Genomic DNA, 16,332 nt, shown 5'->3' with positions numbered 1-16,332 from the left:
AAATATTACTTATTTAAGTTACAACTACCAAATAATTTAAGTAATATGTATATGAATTTATATTGTTTTTTTTTTAATAAACAGAAAATTTAAAGTTTATATATGTTTTTACTTCAGCCCCCCCCGAAATGAAAAGCTGGCTACGGGCCTGATAACAATGATATATAAAACACACATATATATATATAACGGGTGATTTTTTTGAGGTTAGGATTTTCATGCATTAGTATTTGACAGATCACGTGGGATTTCAGACATGGTGTCAAAGAGAAAGATGCTCAGTATGCTTTGACATTTCATCATGAATAGACTTACTAACGAGCAACGCTTGCAAATCATTGAATTTTATTACCAAAATCAGTGTTCGGTTCGAAATGTGTTTCGCGCGCGTGTTTTGTTCAGCGATGAGGCTCATTTCTGGTTGAATGGCTACGTAAATAAGCAAAATTGCCGCATTTGGGGTGAAGAGCAACCAGAAGCCGTTCAAGAACTGCCCATGCATCCCGAAAAATGCACTGTTTGGTGTGGTTTGTACGCTGGTGGAATCATTGGACCGTATTTTTTCAAAGATGCTGTTGGACGCAACGTTACGGTGAATGGCGATCGCTATCGTTCGATGCTAACAAACTTTTTGTTGCCAAAAATGGAAGAACTGAACTTGGTTGACATGTGGTTTCAACAAGATGGCGCTACATGCCACACAGCTCGCGATTCTATGGCCATTTTGAGGGAAAACTTCGGACAACAATTCATCTCAAGAAATGGACCCGTAAGTTGGCCACCAAGATCATGCGATTTAACGCCTTTAGACTATTTTTTGTGGGGCTACGTCAAGTCTAAAGTCTACAGAAATAAGCCAGCAACTATTCCAGCTTTGGAAGACAACATTTCCGAAGAAATTCGGGCTATTCCGGCCGAAATGCTCGAAAAAGTTGCCCAAAATTGGACTTTCCGAATGGACCACCTAAGACGCAGCCGCGGTCAACATTTAAATGAAATTATCTTCAAAAAGTAAATGTCATGAACCAATCTAACGTTTCAAATAAAGAACCGATGAGATTTTGCAAATTTTATGCGTTTTTTTTTTTAAAAAAAAATTAAAAAATCACCCTTTATACACATAACAATAATATATAATGAATATAAATGTTTTCTTTCCCGAATCATAACTGTTGACTCAAACTCAGGAAGTAAATTCCGTCTTCTCATTAAATTTTCCTTTTTGAATATAACAACAAATATGGCAAAGTCACACTGATTCCGCTAAATGAAAGGTTAAACTTATTAGATAACTTTTTAGGCTTGAAAATTACCAGTTAGCCTGCCCACTCAAAGAAGCTTTTCAAAAGAACCTGAAAGCCAGAAAAAACAATCCCACAAACGACAGCTTTTAGGAAAAAAAAATATTTATACATTTTTATATGTTTTATGTTATATGGAGCCTTTATGTGGTGGAGGGCTCTAAAAAACCACACTTGCAAAGATACTCAAAGAATCTGGGTTCTTAAAAGAACACGTTCTAAACACTCGAATATCCTCACACACTTTGACTTCATACCACGTGGATCACAAAGTCGGTAAACCGAACTCTGGCGGCTTCTTTGTGCCCATATGTCGATGTGCTGTTGTGGTTGGGAAGAAGTTGGAGGAGAAGCAGTGAACTTCTTTTCGGATGGGTCAAAGCTTGAGGTTTACGGCCAGAAGCTCTCTATCAACTCCAGCTTCAGACTTCCTGACTATTGTAGTGTCCTCCAAGCCGAGGTTGAGGACATTAAGATAGCAGCAGATCTACTACTTCGGAGTGCAGCCTTCTTCAGAGACCATTCATTCAGATAGCAGAGCGCCGATACTAGACTTTACTTTATTTTCATTATTTAATTTTTAATAGTAATTTATGAAGATATTTATATCCGTTGTGTTAACTTTAAAAAATTATATAGTTTTTAATAGAAAATGTTTATCTACAAATTCCTATTCATGAATGTACGTATGTTTGAAAATATATAGCCAGGCATAATGTGAATATACATATTATTATATTATTATTCCATATAAAATTTGCCTCTTATCGAAACCACTTTCTTTGAAACTCATTGCATAAGTACTTTTTAATCTAAATGAAAATATGCGAGAAAACTAAACTCACTTTAAATAAATCTTGAGAAATTTTGCTCTAAAAATATTATTGATTGTAGGCATGCCTGTTTTCATAATAAAATTAAAAAATAAGAAGAATTACAACGGAAATTAGGGTCGGAAGTTCAAAGCCATATGAATGTATGACAACTGCCCGTGGGTAAAATATATGGAACAATATTTTTATCATCATTATTACATCATTAAAAAGTTAGGCCAATCTAGAGTACTCGAAACTAGATAAACTTTCACAATTTCTTCTAGGCGTACAGAAAAACAATCGAATGCTTCTCTTTCAGGCCTTAAGAAACATGTTTTTGAGTGTATAGATCAAATTTTATATGCAGGGTCTGCCACAGGGATAATTTTATATTGACCGTTCATGCCGGCCATGTTTGTTTATGGTTTTACTTACATATGTCAAATTTTGTCAGTTTGTTCGGTAAGGTCTTCATTTCATCACTTGGAAACTATCCAAGACTATTACGCAAATTTCACGTTCTCCGGTAGCTGCTGGATTTTGTGTTTTCATCGAAAAATCATCTTCTCAGATCATGCCCATTTCTATTTCTGGCTTAATGACTTCATCAACAAAATTGTCTCTTCGGTTCAGGAAACGCAATTGCATTCCCAATATGTACCGTTTGGTGTGGATTGTGGTATGACGGCATCATCGGGCCTTATTTTCTACGAAATGAGGCAGAAAATGCTATTACTATCAATAGCGAGCATTATAATAATATCAGAATTAGCCTGTATCAACATTATTAACGTTGGCGCGGCGATCAACCCGTACTGGGTCGCTCCAGTGCAGACTCACCATTATAATACAATGTTGACCGACTTTTTTTTCTGCATCAAGTCGAAGTGGAGGATCTCTATTTCAAAAAGACGGTGCGACGCCCCATGTTTTACATCTAAACACATCGACTCGTTAATTTCGAGGAATGACGCAGTCAAATGGTCTCCAAGATCATGCGATTTAACGCCTTTAGATTATTTTCTCTCTGATGGTATAGCATAACAAAAATTTACGCCAAGCAGTCAGCACACTCGAAGAGCTCGAAGAGGTATGTACATACGTGTGTATCCGCAGCTCTAGCCGAAAAGCTACACCAGGTCATAGAAAATTGGCGTTAACGGGTGGAGGCCAATTTTCCAACAGTTTATTCAAATTATTAATATTCACCAGTCTTGGAGTCGTGTGATTTTTTCTTTTTCTCCAAACTGAAATTGCCGCTCCGTGGAACCCGTTTTCAGTGGATTGAAGAGATAAATCAAAATTCGCTGAAGGAGCTAAGCTGATCCCAAAAAGTGTTTATAAAAAATGTTTCGAGGACTGGAAAAATCGTTGGCATTAGTATATTACAACTGGTGGGAATTACTTTGAAGGCTTTAAATAAATTATGATGAATAATTAACTATTTTGCGTTTTATTTACATTTTTAAAAGCAACAATAAAGTGATTCACGAAACACAATCTTTTGATTAACAATCTGTTCAAATACACTATACTCGAGATAACGTTGTTGCTCAATCACATTCATTTGTATAATGTTTACCTATATTTCGTCTTTATCAAAATTTAATAACTGCGATATTGACACTTAAAAATTATACATATCTGCATAAACACTCAGAAGTTAAGAGCGAGTGATTTAGCAACGTGTGTAGAAAGCGTGTTTACTCGAGGATTGTGCTACATACTTGTATATGCCCTTCGAGTGTCGAGTATTTTTTAATTTATTTTAATAACTTAAAAATTTAAACAGTAAACAATTTTCGACGTATTTCAGAGCTTAAAATGCCTCCGCTTGACATGCGGATAAGAAGAAAATAAAAACGTAATATTTATTTCTGAAATTATGCTTTATCAGAAATTAAAATGCATGGCCCCATATGCGCAAAAATATTATATATGTACATATATACATATATATAAATATTATATGCACAAGTATTGCACAAGTCTTTGTAAACTTGTTTTGTCGTCAATTTTCGCCAGTTCACTTCAAGCACCGGTACAATCATGAGCAATAATGCTGATAAGATATTCCGGTACAGTTGCTGCAATGCAAAAGGGGCTTGTTTAAACACACAAAACACAAAAAATAATTTAATAAAGTTATACATACATACACACTTAAAAATGCGCTTCTGTATGTTTGTATGTATCAACCAATTCAGTTGTATCTAGTTCGGTTAACCATCTTATATACTTACAACAGCTGCTTTCGGTTTTTATTTTTTATTTTGCTCGCCATTGAACATTAACTCTGTCTGTATTTTACATCCGTAATCACTTACCCACTTTGAAGGCTGACAACAAGAGATACTCAGCGCTGAAAATCATAGCTATGCAAATGTGAAACATATTCATAACTGTTAATTGTGGCAACCATTTTGGGTTCGTTTTGCTAAATCAGCGAAAATAATATTATAATTTCATTTATTTTGTGTTTTTATTTGTTTTTGTTTTTCGAAATGCTTTTAAGCCACGCGAAACCATTTTTTGTGACTTGAAAGCGATATTTGAAACTCAAAAACACATTAGAAAAGTCAAACACATACCTATGTATGGTATGTATGTATGTAGATACATATTGATATGTATAAATCGTACATATTTGTGTAGCAAACCGCATAACAAAAAATGCCAATAAGCATTAACAAAACAAATAAGCCAAAATCCAAGGCAGAAACTCAAACCAAAACAAAAAGCAAAAATCAAGTAAAAAATGTTTCTACTTTTTAATTTTATTTTATCTTCTTTGTGCTCCTCTCTTCTTTTATACCGCAAAGCGCATATGCTACTCTTTGTCGTACATTGACTCTCTCTACTAGATAGTACGCTAAAAGAGAGTGCGATAATAGCAAAATGAGTAGTAAATCGATTTAGTTATACAATTAACCCTTAGTTGGTCAGTTAGGGGTAATTTTTACTGTTGAGATTTTTTGTGAAGGATTTCATCATAATAATTATAATATTAATAATTTTTCATTAAAAAAAATATAGTGTATTTAGTAATAAATAAAAAATAATTTATATTATTATTTAATAAATATATAATTTATATGTTATTATGATTGAAAAACCAAAAATTTCATTCTTTTAATTCATTACTTGTTATTATTTATTTCAATATATTTGTCCCTTTGAGTTTCATTCATTGAATGCTGTGAAAATAATTTAAACAATTTTCTTTCCCATAATTAATTAAATTAAATTAAATTAAAAAATTAAAATATACTGAAGTTTTTTTTATATTTTTGTTTTTAAATTTTTTATATTTTCTATATATTTCACTAAATTTGAAGTGCATCTATTTTATTTTTGGATTTTCCCTCAGCTAAACTCAATATTTCTTATAAAAACCTTTCAAATTTTTATTATTTATTACTTTTTAAGTTCGTCACGAAGTTTGTAACATCCAAAAGGACACATCGGAGACCATATAAAAAACAATATGTAAAACAATCGAGCAAATAAAATCACTAATGTTGATTCTTATAAAAATGTATATTTAATATGGGTGAATTGAATTACAGTTTTTTTCAGATACTACACATTCTTCAGTCCATATACATATGTATAACGTAAAACAACAAAAGAGTAACAAATTTATTCAGTTTTCATAATAAGAAAATATAAATTCTTTCGTACGGTACTTGCTCAATTTAGACACACTGTAATTCCTACCATTTTAATATTTAGTATAGCTTCCTTTGACCACAATCACCGCTTCAATCCGCGTGGAAACGCTTTTGACTAAATCTTCACATTCTTTTTTTAGTGATGGAGTTCCATACTTCAACACAACTAGTAAACAATTCCCGTTGTTTTCAGTGGACTGGCATAAAAAAAAACCACAGGTTCTCGATAGGTTTAATATCGAGACTTTGAGGGGCCCATTCCAAAGTTTCAATTCATTGGCTTCTAAAATACTCCATAGTATTCTTAGCTTTTGACTTGTGGTCATAGACATGCATTAGAACTATTTTACTACTGTTCAGATCTAATATATTTAATGAAGAAAAATATCCTTGCTTTAATATGTCTACTCGTATATATAATACATATTCGCGTGCATATTTCTCTCGATTAAAACTAGGTACCCAACACCTCCTTTGCAAAAGGCATCGCAAAAAAGGTATTTTCCACCCTCAAATTTGAGTGTTATGATGCATCACAGCTGATAATAGTCGTTGATGACTTCTTCCAAACGTAATGTATTCAGTCTGACACCTGAAGATTAATATTGCTTTCGCCTGTCCAAAATACATTCAACCACGGTTCTGGAGTCCAGTTTTGGTCCATTAACATTGGTCCTAGCAAATTTCCTTAAGCAAATATTTTTAATTTTGCACCTGGCTTTAAACCTTTATTTTTTTAACTTGCGGTGTACAGTCATGTGTGAAACTTGTTTTCCTTAAATCCTCTACAGTTCTTTCTGAATCTCAGTACCTGATTTTATTGCTCCCGAGGTCACCAGACGGTTGAAAGTTCGTCTATCGTGGTTTTTTAAAACGGATAATCGGCCAGATCGAACTAGTGAAGCATATGGCTACCATATAAACTGTTCGATCAAAGTTAAGATAAAGGTCGCTTTATACCCTTTTATGTTATGAAAAAATTAACCTATGAAGAATATTATAGCTTCGGTGTAAATGTGTATATAGTTTTAGAGCTACAGTCATTTAAAGGATAGCCGCTCAATTCAACCAGTTTCTTTCGAATTTGCTACCCTGATAACTCAATGACAAAAGATTCGATCTTTCTGTTTTCTCAGCCTTCTCTATTTATAATTCTACATACAATGATCTATCGGCTTTTTGATAAAAAATTTAAATTTGGAAGGCCAAAGCCCACCAAAAGTTGGGGTAAAATTCGATATAGTTTTTTTTTAAGCCGCCAGTTTGTCAATTTTATATTTTTTTATCTTATAGTTTAAAAATAATTTAATTTCTTATTGTTTTATCCATGGAAAAGGCTGGAATGTCTGCAGACGTGGAGGACCTTGTTTTTAGCGCCACCGAAGATCTCGTATAACTCAAAAAATATGTATAAATATGCCCTGAATGTTTCATAATAATCGGTATAGCCATATTTTTTGTATTTCCCAATAATCCATTGTTTTTTTTGACATCAGAACAGGTGCGCCCCTTAATTTATTAATAATATAACAAAATATTTAGTTTTGTTATATTGTATTTATTATTTAGTTAATTACTAAAGTTTTCAGTTTTCCTCTATATGTATATAAACGCGTTGCAATCAAAATAATATTGTTATATCCTCCCACAGCCTAACAGTATGCTACGATTTTCCCACGACACCGAAAGTAAAGACTTAAGCAACGAACTTTTGGTCATAAAATATTAATTTGCTTGCTTCGTATAAAGAAAACAACACACGCGTTTGATTTTTCCATTTTATTACAATTTCTCATTCATGTACTTTATCTGTAAATATATATTTATATATATATATATATGTATATTCAAATGTGACGAATTATTTAATTTAATTAATTCATTATAATTTATTTAAACAAAACTACAAGTACTATATAAACTATTACATATTATTAATTATCATTTGTATTAATTATTTTAATTAATTATTTCAAATAGCTGTAATCATTACTATACGTTTACGATTACCATACATTATTATTACAATATAATTGATTTAATATCGTTAAATATTTGAATTTATTTTAAATTAATGCAAAAACATGACATTCATTATACACAACGTCACAATAATTTATTTATTTATGCTAAAAAATCTAGTTAACTTAATGTGTCTAACATCGTTACATATATTTAATTAAATATACGAACATTGAGAGTAGCGTTGTCTGTGTGTGTGTATGTGTTAGAGAGTATGTATGTAGGTGTTAAGTGCCCACGCATTCGAGCATAAATATTAATTTTTTGTGGATATTTTTCTTGATTACATATCCATTACAAATGCAATTACAGTTATTTCTAAGTTTGTATATAATGTATATACAATTTGTGATTTACATACTCGTGTTTGCCACGACATTTGCCGAATGCACGTCATGGTAGTGTATGCATGTGGAATTTAGGTATTTTCGTTTATTGGAGTTGAAAACGAAAATTAATTTAATTTCAAAAAAATTGAAGTGTCAAAATTAAAATTTAAAAAAATTAAAATTTTTTTTTGATTACACTTTTTTTTTAACCCTTTCAGCCCCAAAGGACTTTTTAAACGATATCAAACATATATAGAAGTTGCTTATAAGCAACTTTGGGGCTAAAAGGGTTAATCATGATCATGAAGTTGATCTATAAGATGTGTATTTTAAAGAAGTTTTTGTGTATTTGACTTTTTAAACGATGTCAAACATATATAGAAGTTGCTTATAAGCAACTTCGGGGCTGAAAGGGTTAAATTAAAATTTTTTAAAAATGAAAATTTGTCTATTCAGAGTTTTATAGATAAATTGCAAGTAATTTTGCTTTAAGAGAGTTGCATTTAGAGAGATTTTGTTTATTTCACTGTTTTCTAGTTTGTAATTTGAAAAATTGCAAATTATTTGTGATCACTTGCACAATATACAGACAAGTACATATTATATAAATATATGTAAGGCTTAGTCTAGTTCACGCCTCTGGTATTACATAGAATACTTTGCACAAATGCACTCCATCATTCTATCACTCTCTCTCTCTCTCTCTATTTTACGCTCTTTTGTTTAAGGCTTAGCGCCTACTTTGATTTTCTTGCATTACTTGGCTTTCGAAAGTTCCTTTTTATGTTTTCCTACTTCCTTCAAAAATGTGAGGAAGTTCAGACTTCTCTGTGTCATGCTCACTTCACTTTTCTTCTTTATACTATTTAATTAGCCTATTTTTGGAGATTCTCTTCTACTGACAAATTTGCATGCAATTTACACATGTTGCATATTACAGTTAATTTACAGTTATTTTGCTAACTGTATGCCAAATTTAAGTTACTAATTTTTTATTAAAATTTTAATTATTTTTGCTGTATATAACTTGATTTTCTCTTGTTTGCTGTTATGATAAAGTAAATTGCATTACAGTTAAATTAGTCACCTAGATGTACTGTTATAAATCTAATTGTAATTTACTAGTTTTTTTTATACTATAAATCATTGCAGTGTATTGAAATTTAATTATTTACATATTTGTTAGTGTTTTCGTTTTTTTATACACACTTTTGTGAGATTTTTAGCTTTTACTTTCATTTGCTTGTATTTATTTAAAATAAATTTATTTATTTTTTTTGTGTTCTGATTTGTAAATAGTCTTGAACTAAAACCAGCAAAGTTAGTGTTTATGCTACATACATTCATATAAGACATTGTACATTTCGTATTAATACCGTTAGATAAAGAAAGTAACTCTTTTAGCGCTATTTTATAAAAGACAAATGCGTTCTGCGTTGTTGAAGCAGTGTTTTCGAATTAAAAGTTTGGTTTTTTAACGATTTGCTTTAGAATTCGTTTTCTCTCTTGGCTTGTTGGCATTCTGAAGTTTTTTTTTTAATTTTAGTTTTCTAATGCAGTGTTGTATTAAAGAAAAATTACAATAAGCGTGCGCGAGGATAGTATATACTGGGAAAATATCTATTAATGTGACAACCAAAATTTAAAAAACATTCGAAGAACAAAATTATTATATAAACTTAAAAAAAATTACAAAATTAAATACAAAAAAAAATCTGACATAAAATATTTTTTTTTGACATATAATTAAAAGAAAAATTTGTATATTAAAATTTTTTAGACAAAAAACTAAAAAAAATGTTTGAAAAATTTAAAAAATAAAATTAAAAAAAAAATTTAAAAAGAATATAAAAAAAATAAATAAAAAATTTTTTTTTTGAGATAAAAAAAATTGAGATTTTTCTTTGTGAATAATTAAAGTTTATTCGAAATTTTTTGTAAAATTACAAAAAATTAAAAAAAAATTTACAAAATGAACAAAAATGTTTGAATACCTCAAAAAACAAATTTCTGTTTATTAAAATTTTTTGGACATAAAATTAAAAAAAAATGTTTAATAAAAAAAAGGTTGACATAGAATTAGAAAAAAGAATTTTAGCTATTTAAAATTTTATTCTTATTGTTAAAAAAAATATCTTTCAGATTTCAGGTCCTGCAAAAATATTATGTTTTTCAAAACTCTGCCTTTTTCTACCAATATCATATAAAAGCTTAATTTTTATAATTTAGAAAACTTGCCAATCTTCGCTCTTAAGAAAAATTTGAAAGGAGAAGAAAAAAATGGTCTACAAAAACATCCTTTCATTTCATAACAGTAAAAATATGTTAAGTACGTGATTTACATGCTTATATTGTTGTTGTTTTGAAATAATTTTTTGTAGTTAATTGAAAAATAAACTTAAAAACTTCAAAAGAACATAATAATTAATTTTGAAAATTTTGTGTTGAAAATATTTGCCGTTTTGTATCGAGAATTTTTTACACAGAGTATTTAGTCGAATATTATAAAAAAAAGTGCAAGTGAATATTTTGTATTTCTTTTCAACTCGAATGCGGAACAATGCATGCCCTGAAAATGTATTTTTAAACTTCTTCAAAATTTTTGAAACTACAGCAAAATATTCAAATATATTGTTTTCTAAATACAAACAAACAAAATTTTTAAAATTAGTTTAAAAAGTCATAAGTTTTCAAAAAAATTTGTTTTTTAAAAAGATAAAATATTTAAATTATTGATTTGGAAATCAGTTAAAAACATTTCTTCGATAAACCTCGACCAGCAATATCTACCGGAAATTATTAATTTTTTCAAATACAAATTTTGGTTCAAAATTGTTGAAACTACAGCATTCAAAATATTGTTTTCCAAATACAAACAAAAAACATAAATTTTAGAAATTAGTTAGTGAAACTCAAAAATGTTTTTCATAAGTTTTCAAAAAACTTTGTTTTTTAAAAAGATAAAAAATTTAAATTTATCCCTTTGAAATTTGTTAAAAAAGTTAAAAACACTTCTTCATAATTTTTCAACCAGCATATGCACTTTAAAAATTAATTTTTTAAATAAAATTTTTTTAACAGAAAGATTAATATTTTTGAATAAAAAATTTTAAATAATGTTTTTTCCAAAATTTGAGTATTGTGAGGTATGTGACTTGGCAATGCCTAACCACAATTTATCTATGAAGTTCTGAATTTTTAACTTTCTTCCTCGACAAATTTTAACATTTAAAATTGCTTTAAGAATTTTTTCTATCAAAAAAAGAATTTTCCTTAAAAAATTTTCCTTAAAAAAATTTTTTTTTGCGTTTTTCACACTTGAAAAAATATAGCAAGTTGCCTGCGGGTACAGCAATAAAATATATTTAGTACGGTGTTAAATTTTGGTTTTTTGTTTTTCAATAAATGTAGATTTTTGTTTCTAAAAATAACAAAAAATATAATGTATAGCATTTGCCAAATAATATAAGAAAATATAATATACTTTTCTTAAATAATTTAAATATAATATTATGTGCTAAATTTTTCGTAGTACAAAGTTAAAAATCTTGCTAAAGACGGACAAAAAGTATCACAAAAGAAAGAGATAAATTCGAAAATGTTTTCAAGAAAAGATAATTTTAGAAAAAAAAATGTATAGAAAATTAATTAATGTTGTGTTGACAATATCATTTTCGTTCTGAGAACTCTAAAAATATTGCAAAAAAAAGATAATTTAAAAAATAATTATATAAAATTAATTAATTTTGAAAATTTAGAAAAAAAAATTATATAAAATTAATTAATTTCGAAAGGTTAGAAAAAAAATTATATAAAATTAATTAATAAAAAGTATTTTGTTGACATGACCTTCGAACACCTAAAAAAAACTTAAATACCAAACAATTTTTTTTGCAACCACAAGTTTCCAAATATTTTTCCATACAACAAGAAAAAACGTACTGCAACAGTTTTTTGTTTTAAACTAATTTTATATTAAATTTCGAGTTTATTTGCTTTACAACTACACTGCTTTTGTAGGCGTTGACAATATACAACTGTTACTTGCTTTCTTCTTTTCAAACAATAGTTTCTATATTGGCATTTTCACAGTTCAAATACGAGTATGCAAGGATGTAGAGAGAAAAAAAAAATGTCTGGATTGGTGAAAATAATTATACATATGGTACATGCATGTGTTATTAACTAAATTTTTTTAATATGGGCGAAGTTTTTCACGTCAGTGTGTCGGAAATGCAATTTTGAATTTCGAAAATATTTTTTTTTGCTTAATAAAATTTTTTTACATAATTAAGCGCTACAATAATAACTATTACATATAACTTATATTATATAACTGTACAAAATTAAGCGGCGAAAATTAGCAAATGTCAGTTTACAAGTACAATATACATACATATGTACAGGCATACATATTTTTACAACAAAAAAAAAAATATTAAAATAAAATTGAAATAAAATTAAACTCATTTGAAAATCGCTGAGAAATCTGAATACGCACAACGTCCAACTTCTTTATAAATAATTACGCTAAATTACAATGTGTGTCAATGTGTGTCTAAAAAGCATAATAAAGTAACTATTTGTCAAAAAGAAAAAAAATTATAAAAACACTAATTACAAATAACTGCATTTTTGTCAAAGACGCTCGGCAGACTCAAACATATCGTCAGTGAAATATTTGCAATATTTCTTTTGTCAACCTTTAACGGTTCTCATCTGCTTGCGTTTGGGCAGGTGGTGCCGCGCGGTAGAATGCATTCGCGCCACGTATGGGCAATGGATGCGCCTCCGTGTTGAATATCCACTCGTCCAGTGGCAGCAGCGAGTCATCGGAAAAGAGCAGATACAAGTACTAAAGTGCAAAATTATAATTAATGAAAAATACAAGTAATTAATTAAATAAAGCAGTCAGCAAACCTTGAGTGTTTCCGCCAAGAAGAAGCTCTGCTGCACATCATCCTTCTGCGGATTCTCCTGATACACATTCTTGATGCCACTGTAGCCGTGCATGGTACGGCAGTAGGTCTCGAGCGCTTGCACAGCCTCCCAACCCCAGTCGCGGTATTTTTGGTCGTGCGTCAGACGCCACAACACAAAGTAACTCTCGATCGTTTCCGGTCGCAGTATATAGTATTTCTCTTGTGATTTCAAGGCACGCGCTTCGGCGGCGTCGCTGAAGCTGTTGTAAAAAAAAAAACGATTTAGCCGATGTTAGATTCGTCACCATTTAGTTGGTGTGTTGTTCACTTACCGAAAAGCTTCTGGTCCCAATTTGGTTGGCGTTCTTGCGTAGCTCTCGTGGCAGGTATTTGTCAGACCCTTACCAATTTCCATAAATTTGTTGGCATATTGGTTTTGTCGCGTGCTGGCAGCTAAGGCATAGAGACCACCTGCAGATGAAGGAATATTATTGTATATTTTTTGTAACACACATAACCCTTGTTATATAACTATATTGATGATTTTTGGAAGCACTAATATAAATGTCTCTTAATTTTTTATTTGTGTATATGAAGTGAAGAAAAAAAAAGTTACAATAAGGCTTTAATGTGAACTATTTGTGGACTAACAACAAACAAACTAAAAAATAAAAAATGTATATTTTCTAGTTAATTTTTTTTTTAATTATTTAAAGTAATTTTATGTATTTTATTTTTTCACTAAATTATTATTTTTATTTGAAAATTTTAATACATATTTGTTCAAAGATTAATTGACTTAATTTTTTATAATTATTTTAATTAATTAATTTTATTATTTTAATTGTTTTAATTTTTTTATAAAATTATTTTCATTTGAAATTTTTAATACATATGTATGTATATACATATTTCTTAATTAATGTGTTACTTAATTTTTTTTAATTATTTTAATTAATTAATTTTATTATTCTAATTTTTTTATTAAATTATTATTTGTATTTGCCTTTTATAATAAATTTTTCTTAATTAATGTTTTACTTAATTTTTATAAATAAATATTAAAAAAAAAAAAATAATACATTTTAATAATTATTCTTTTTGAATTAAATTAATTGTTATTATTTTATAATTAAAATTTTAAATAAATTTTTCTTAATTAATGTTTTACCTTATTTTTTATTTTATAAATTAATTTTATTCATTTGATTTTTTTAAATTTTAATTAATATGTTAAAAAAATTATTAATTTTTGGAAAATTATTAATTTTTATTTTATAATGAAATTTTTAAATAATTTTGTCTTAATTCTTTAAATAAAAACTAAAAAATAAAATTATAATTTTCCAAAAATTAATATTCTTTTAACATATTTTTCAATAAATTTTCTTTGATAATTTCATTAAATAATCAAATATTAGTTTTTTTAAGACTTCAAATTAAATTTGTAAGTTTGAAATTTAATTTTTTAATTTAATTTTTTCTTATAAATTTCCTGAAAAACTTAAAATGCCCTGCCCTGTTCATGTTATGAAAAGTAATAATTGAAAAAGCTAGAGTCTCGGGCTTTCTTAATCTAGTTCGGGTGACTAGAGGACTAAGACGTCTGGACAAATTTCTAAATTTTTTTATTCCCGTATACTTAAGTTAACATGTTCACAAAATAATAAAAAATAACAATTTCAATCATTTTATACAATATCCTAAAGAATTAAGCAAAAAAGTCTATAATTATCTTTACTTACCCGCAAAGCAAGCCAAGTGATCCATTTTATGTTCCAAATGATCGAACTTCAAATCTGAGACATAAGTCAAACCACCCGAACTTGTGCGTATCATGTGCTCATTAATCGCCACCATGGCTTCGTCGAACATTTCGCGAGCCTCCTCGTCAACTTGGCCCGACTGCAGCCAAGCCTTTAGCAGATACTCATAGAAACTGTCGCCTAGAGCGCCCAGCGACATGTGCACTAAAGTAAAAAAAAAAACAAAAACACAATTGATTTCAAAAACTCTTCTAATCACAATTCACACTCACTTTGTCCCCACTTGCCCGTCTTGGGGTTAATGAAATTTGGATATAGACCCTTTGGCTTCTCAATCTCCTTCAAAACTTGACGTATAGTTTGTACACGCTCTTTGTACAGCGGATTACCCGTTATATCGCTCAGATAAACGAATTCGCAGTGCAATGTGCCAGCTTCGGATAAAATCGAGCTGCCACCTGAAGCCCAGCCGTAATTTCTACTCGCACCGGTGCGTGTGTTTACCAACGCATATGGTATACCGGTGGGCGTCTGGAAGGCGGGCAACAGCTTGTCAGCGATGTGTTGTGCTTTCTCTTTATATAAATTATCACCGGTGAATGCATAAAGTGTCAACAAGCCACCTACAAAGCGTATATTCGTTTCGAATACAGACAGGTCGGCGCTAACATTGTCCAGCGAAAACTTTCGTTCAATCCAATCGCGTCCCTCTTGATACTCCTTCTCCAAACCCATTAGGTAGAGCGTGTCCAGACCGTCGACTATGGTGGCGCCCAGATCGTAGATGCCAAAAATACTGCCCGAATGTGGACGTTGACTGAGCGGTCGAAGTTCGTTCTTGCCCCATGCGTAGAGCTTGTAGTTGTCCCAGGCGTGCTGCATCATCTAGAAAGCATAGCGGAATATATTTTTGTTAGTTGATGTTGTAATATATAGAAAAAATTTGAGAAGGAGGTAAAAACATTAAACATAATGAAATCACATAGGAGAATTTTCGTTCTGCGCCTATTTCCGAGAGTATACTTGTATTGTTAAAATAATATAAAAAAACATGTCTTTAGAAGCAGGGATGCAGTAGATACGGTGGCTGCCAGAAAAATGCATATATTCTCGGATCCAGGCCACAATGGCGTTCGGGGAATCGAAATAGCTGATAAGAATGTCAAAAGTGGCATCCGCTTGACTACCGAGCCAGTTCAGGAAATACGCAAGGATTGACAGACGGATCAGAGTGCGAATTAATGCCTTTGGGGCGGACACGCAGGATCGCCAAGATCATATGCAAGGGAGGGACACAAGCTTACTACTCACATGGACTCGCCAAGACTGCAGAATGATTGTTGGTCTAATTAAAGGTCAGAACTTACTGACAGCCCATGCGAGCCCAAGCCGTATGGACATCACTACGGATGATAAATGTAGAAACTGCAGGAAAGTAGATATGAGAGAAACGCTGGACACAATCCTCTACCTATGTTTGGCCTTATCTAGAACTCGTCTTCG

The 16,332-nt window shown here is 30.0% G+C and overlaps 1 protein-coding gene across 2 annotated transcripts in view; it reads right to left on the bottom strand.

Annotated features, from left to right (window-relative positions):
• Positions 1 to 10,755: 10,755 nt before the first annotated feature.
• LOC105229728 (mannosyl-oligosaccharide alpha-1,2-mannosidase IA) overlaps positions 10,756 to 16,332 on the bottom strand; it is a 210,805-nt gene continuing 205,228 nt past the window's right edge. For both annotated transcript variants that reach the window (XM_049454148.1, XM_011210161.4), the window contains exons 2-6: positions 15,102 to 15,714; positions 14,809 to 15,033; positions 13,396 to 13,534; positions 13,062 to 13,323; positions 10,756 to 12,996 (exon numbers count right to left, since the gene is read on the bottom strand). In XM_049454148.1, the coding sequence (XP_049310105.1) occupies positions 12,847 to 12,996; positions 13,062 to 13,323; positions 13,396 to 13,534; positions 14,809 to 15,033; positions 15,102 to 15,714 (1,389 nt within the window). In that variant the 3' untranslated portion in view covers positions 10,756 to 12,846. The remainder of the gene's footprint in view (positions 12,997 to 13,061; positions 13,324 to 13,395; positions 13,535 to 14,808; positions 15,034 to 15,101; positions 15,715 to 16,332) is intronic.

The sequence above is a fragment of the Bactrocera dorsalis genome, chromosome 4 (genome assembly GCF_023373825.1).
Source record: "Bactrocera dorsalis isolate Fly_Bdor chromosome 4, ASM2337382v1, whole genome shotgun sequence".
NCBI lineage: Eukaryota > Metazoa > Arthropoda > Insecta > Diptera > Tephritidae > Bactrocera > Bactrocera dorsalis.
This window is presented reverse-complemented; position numbering and strand designations above follow the sequence as displayed.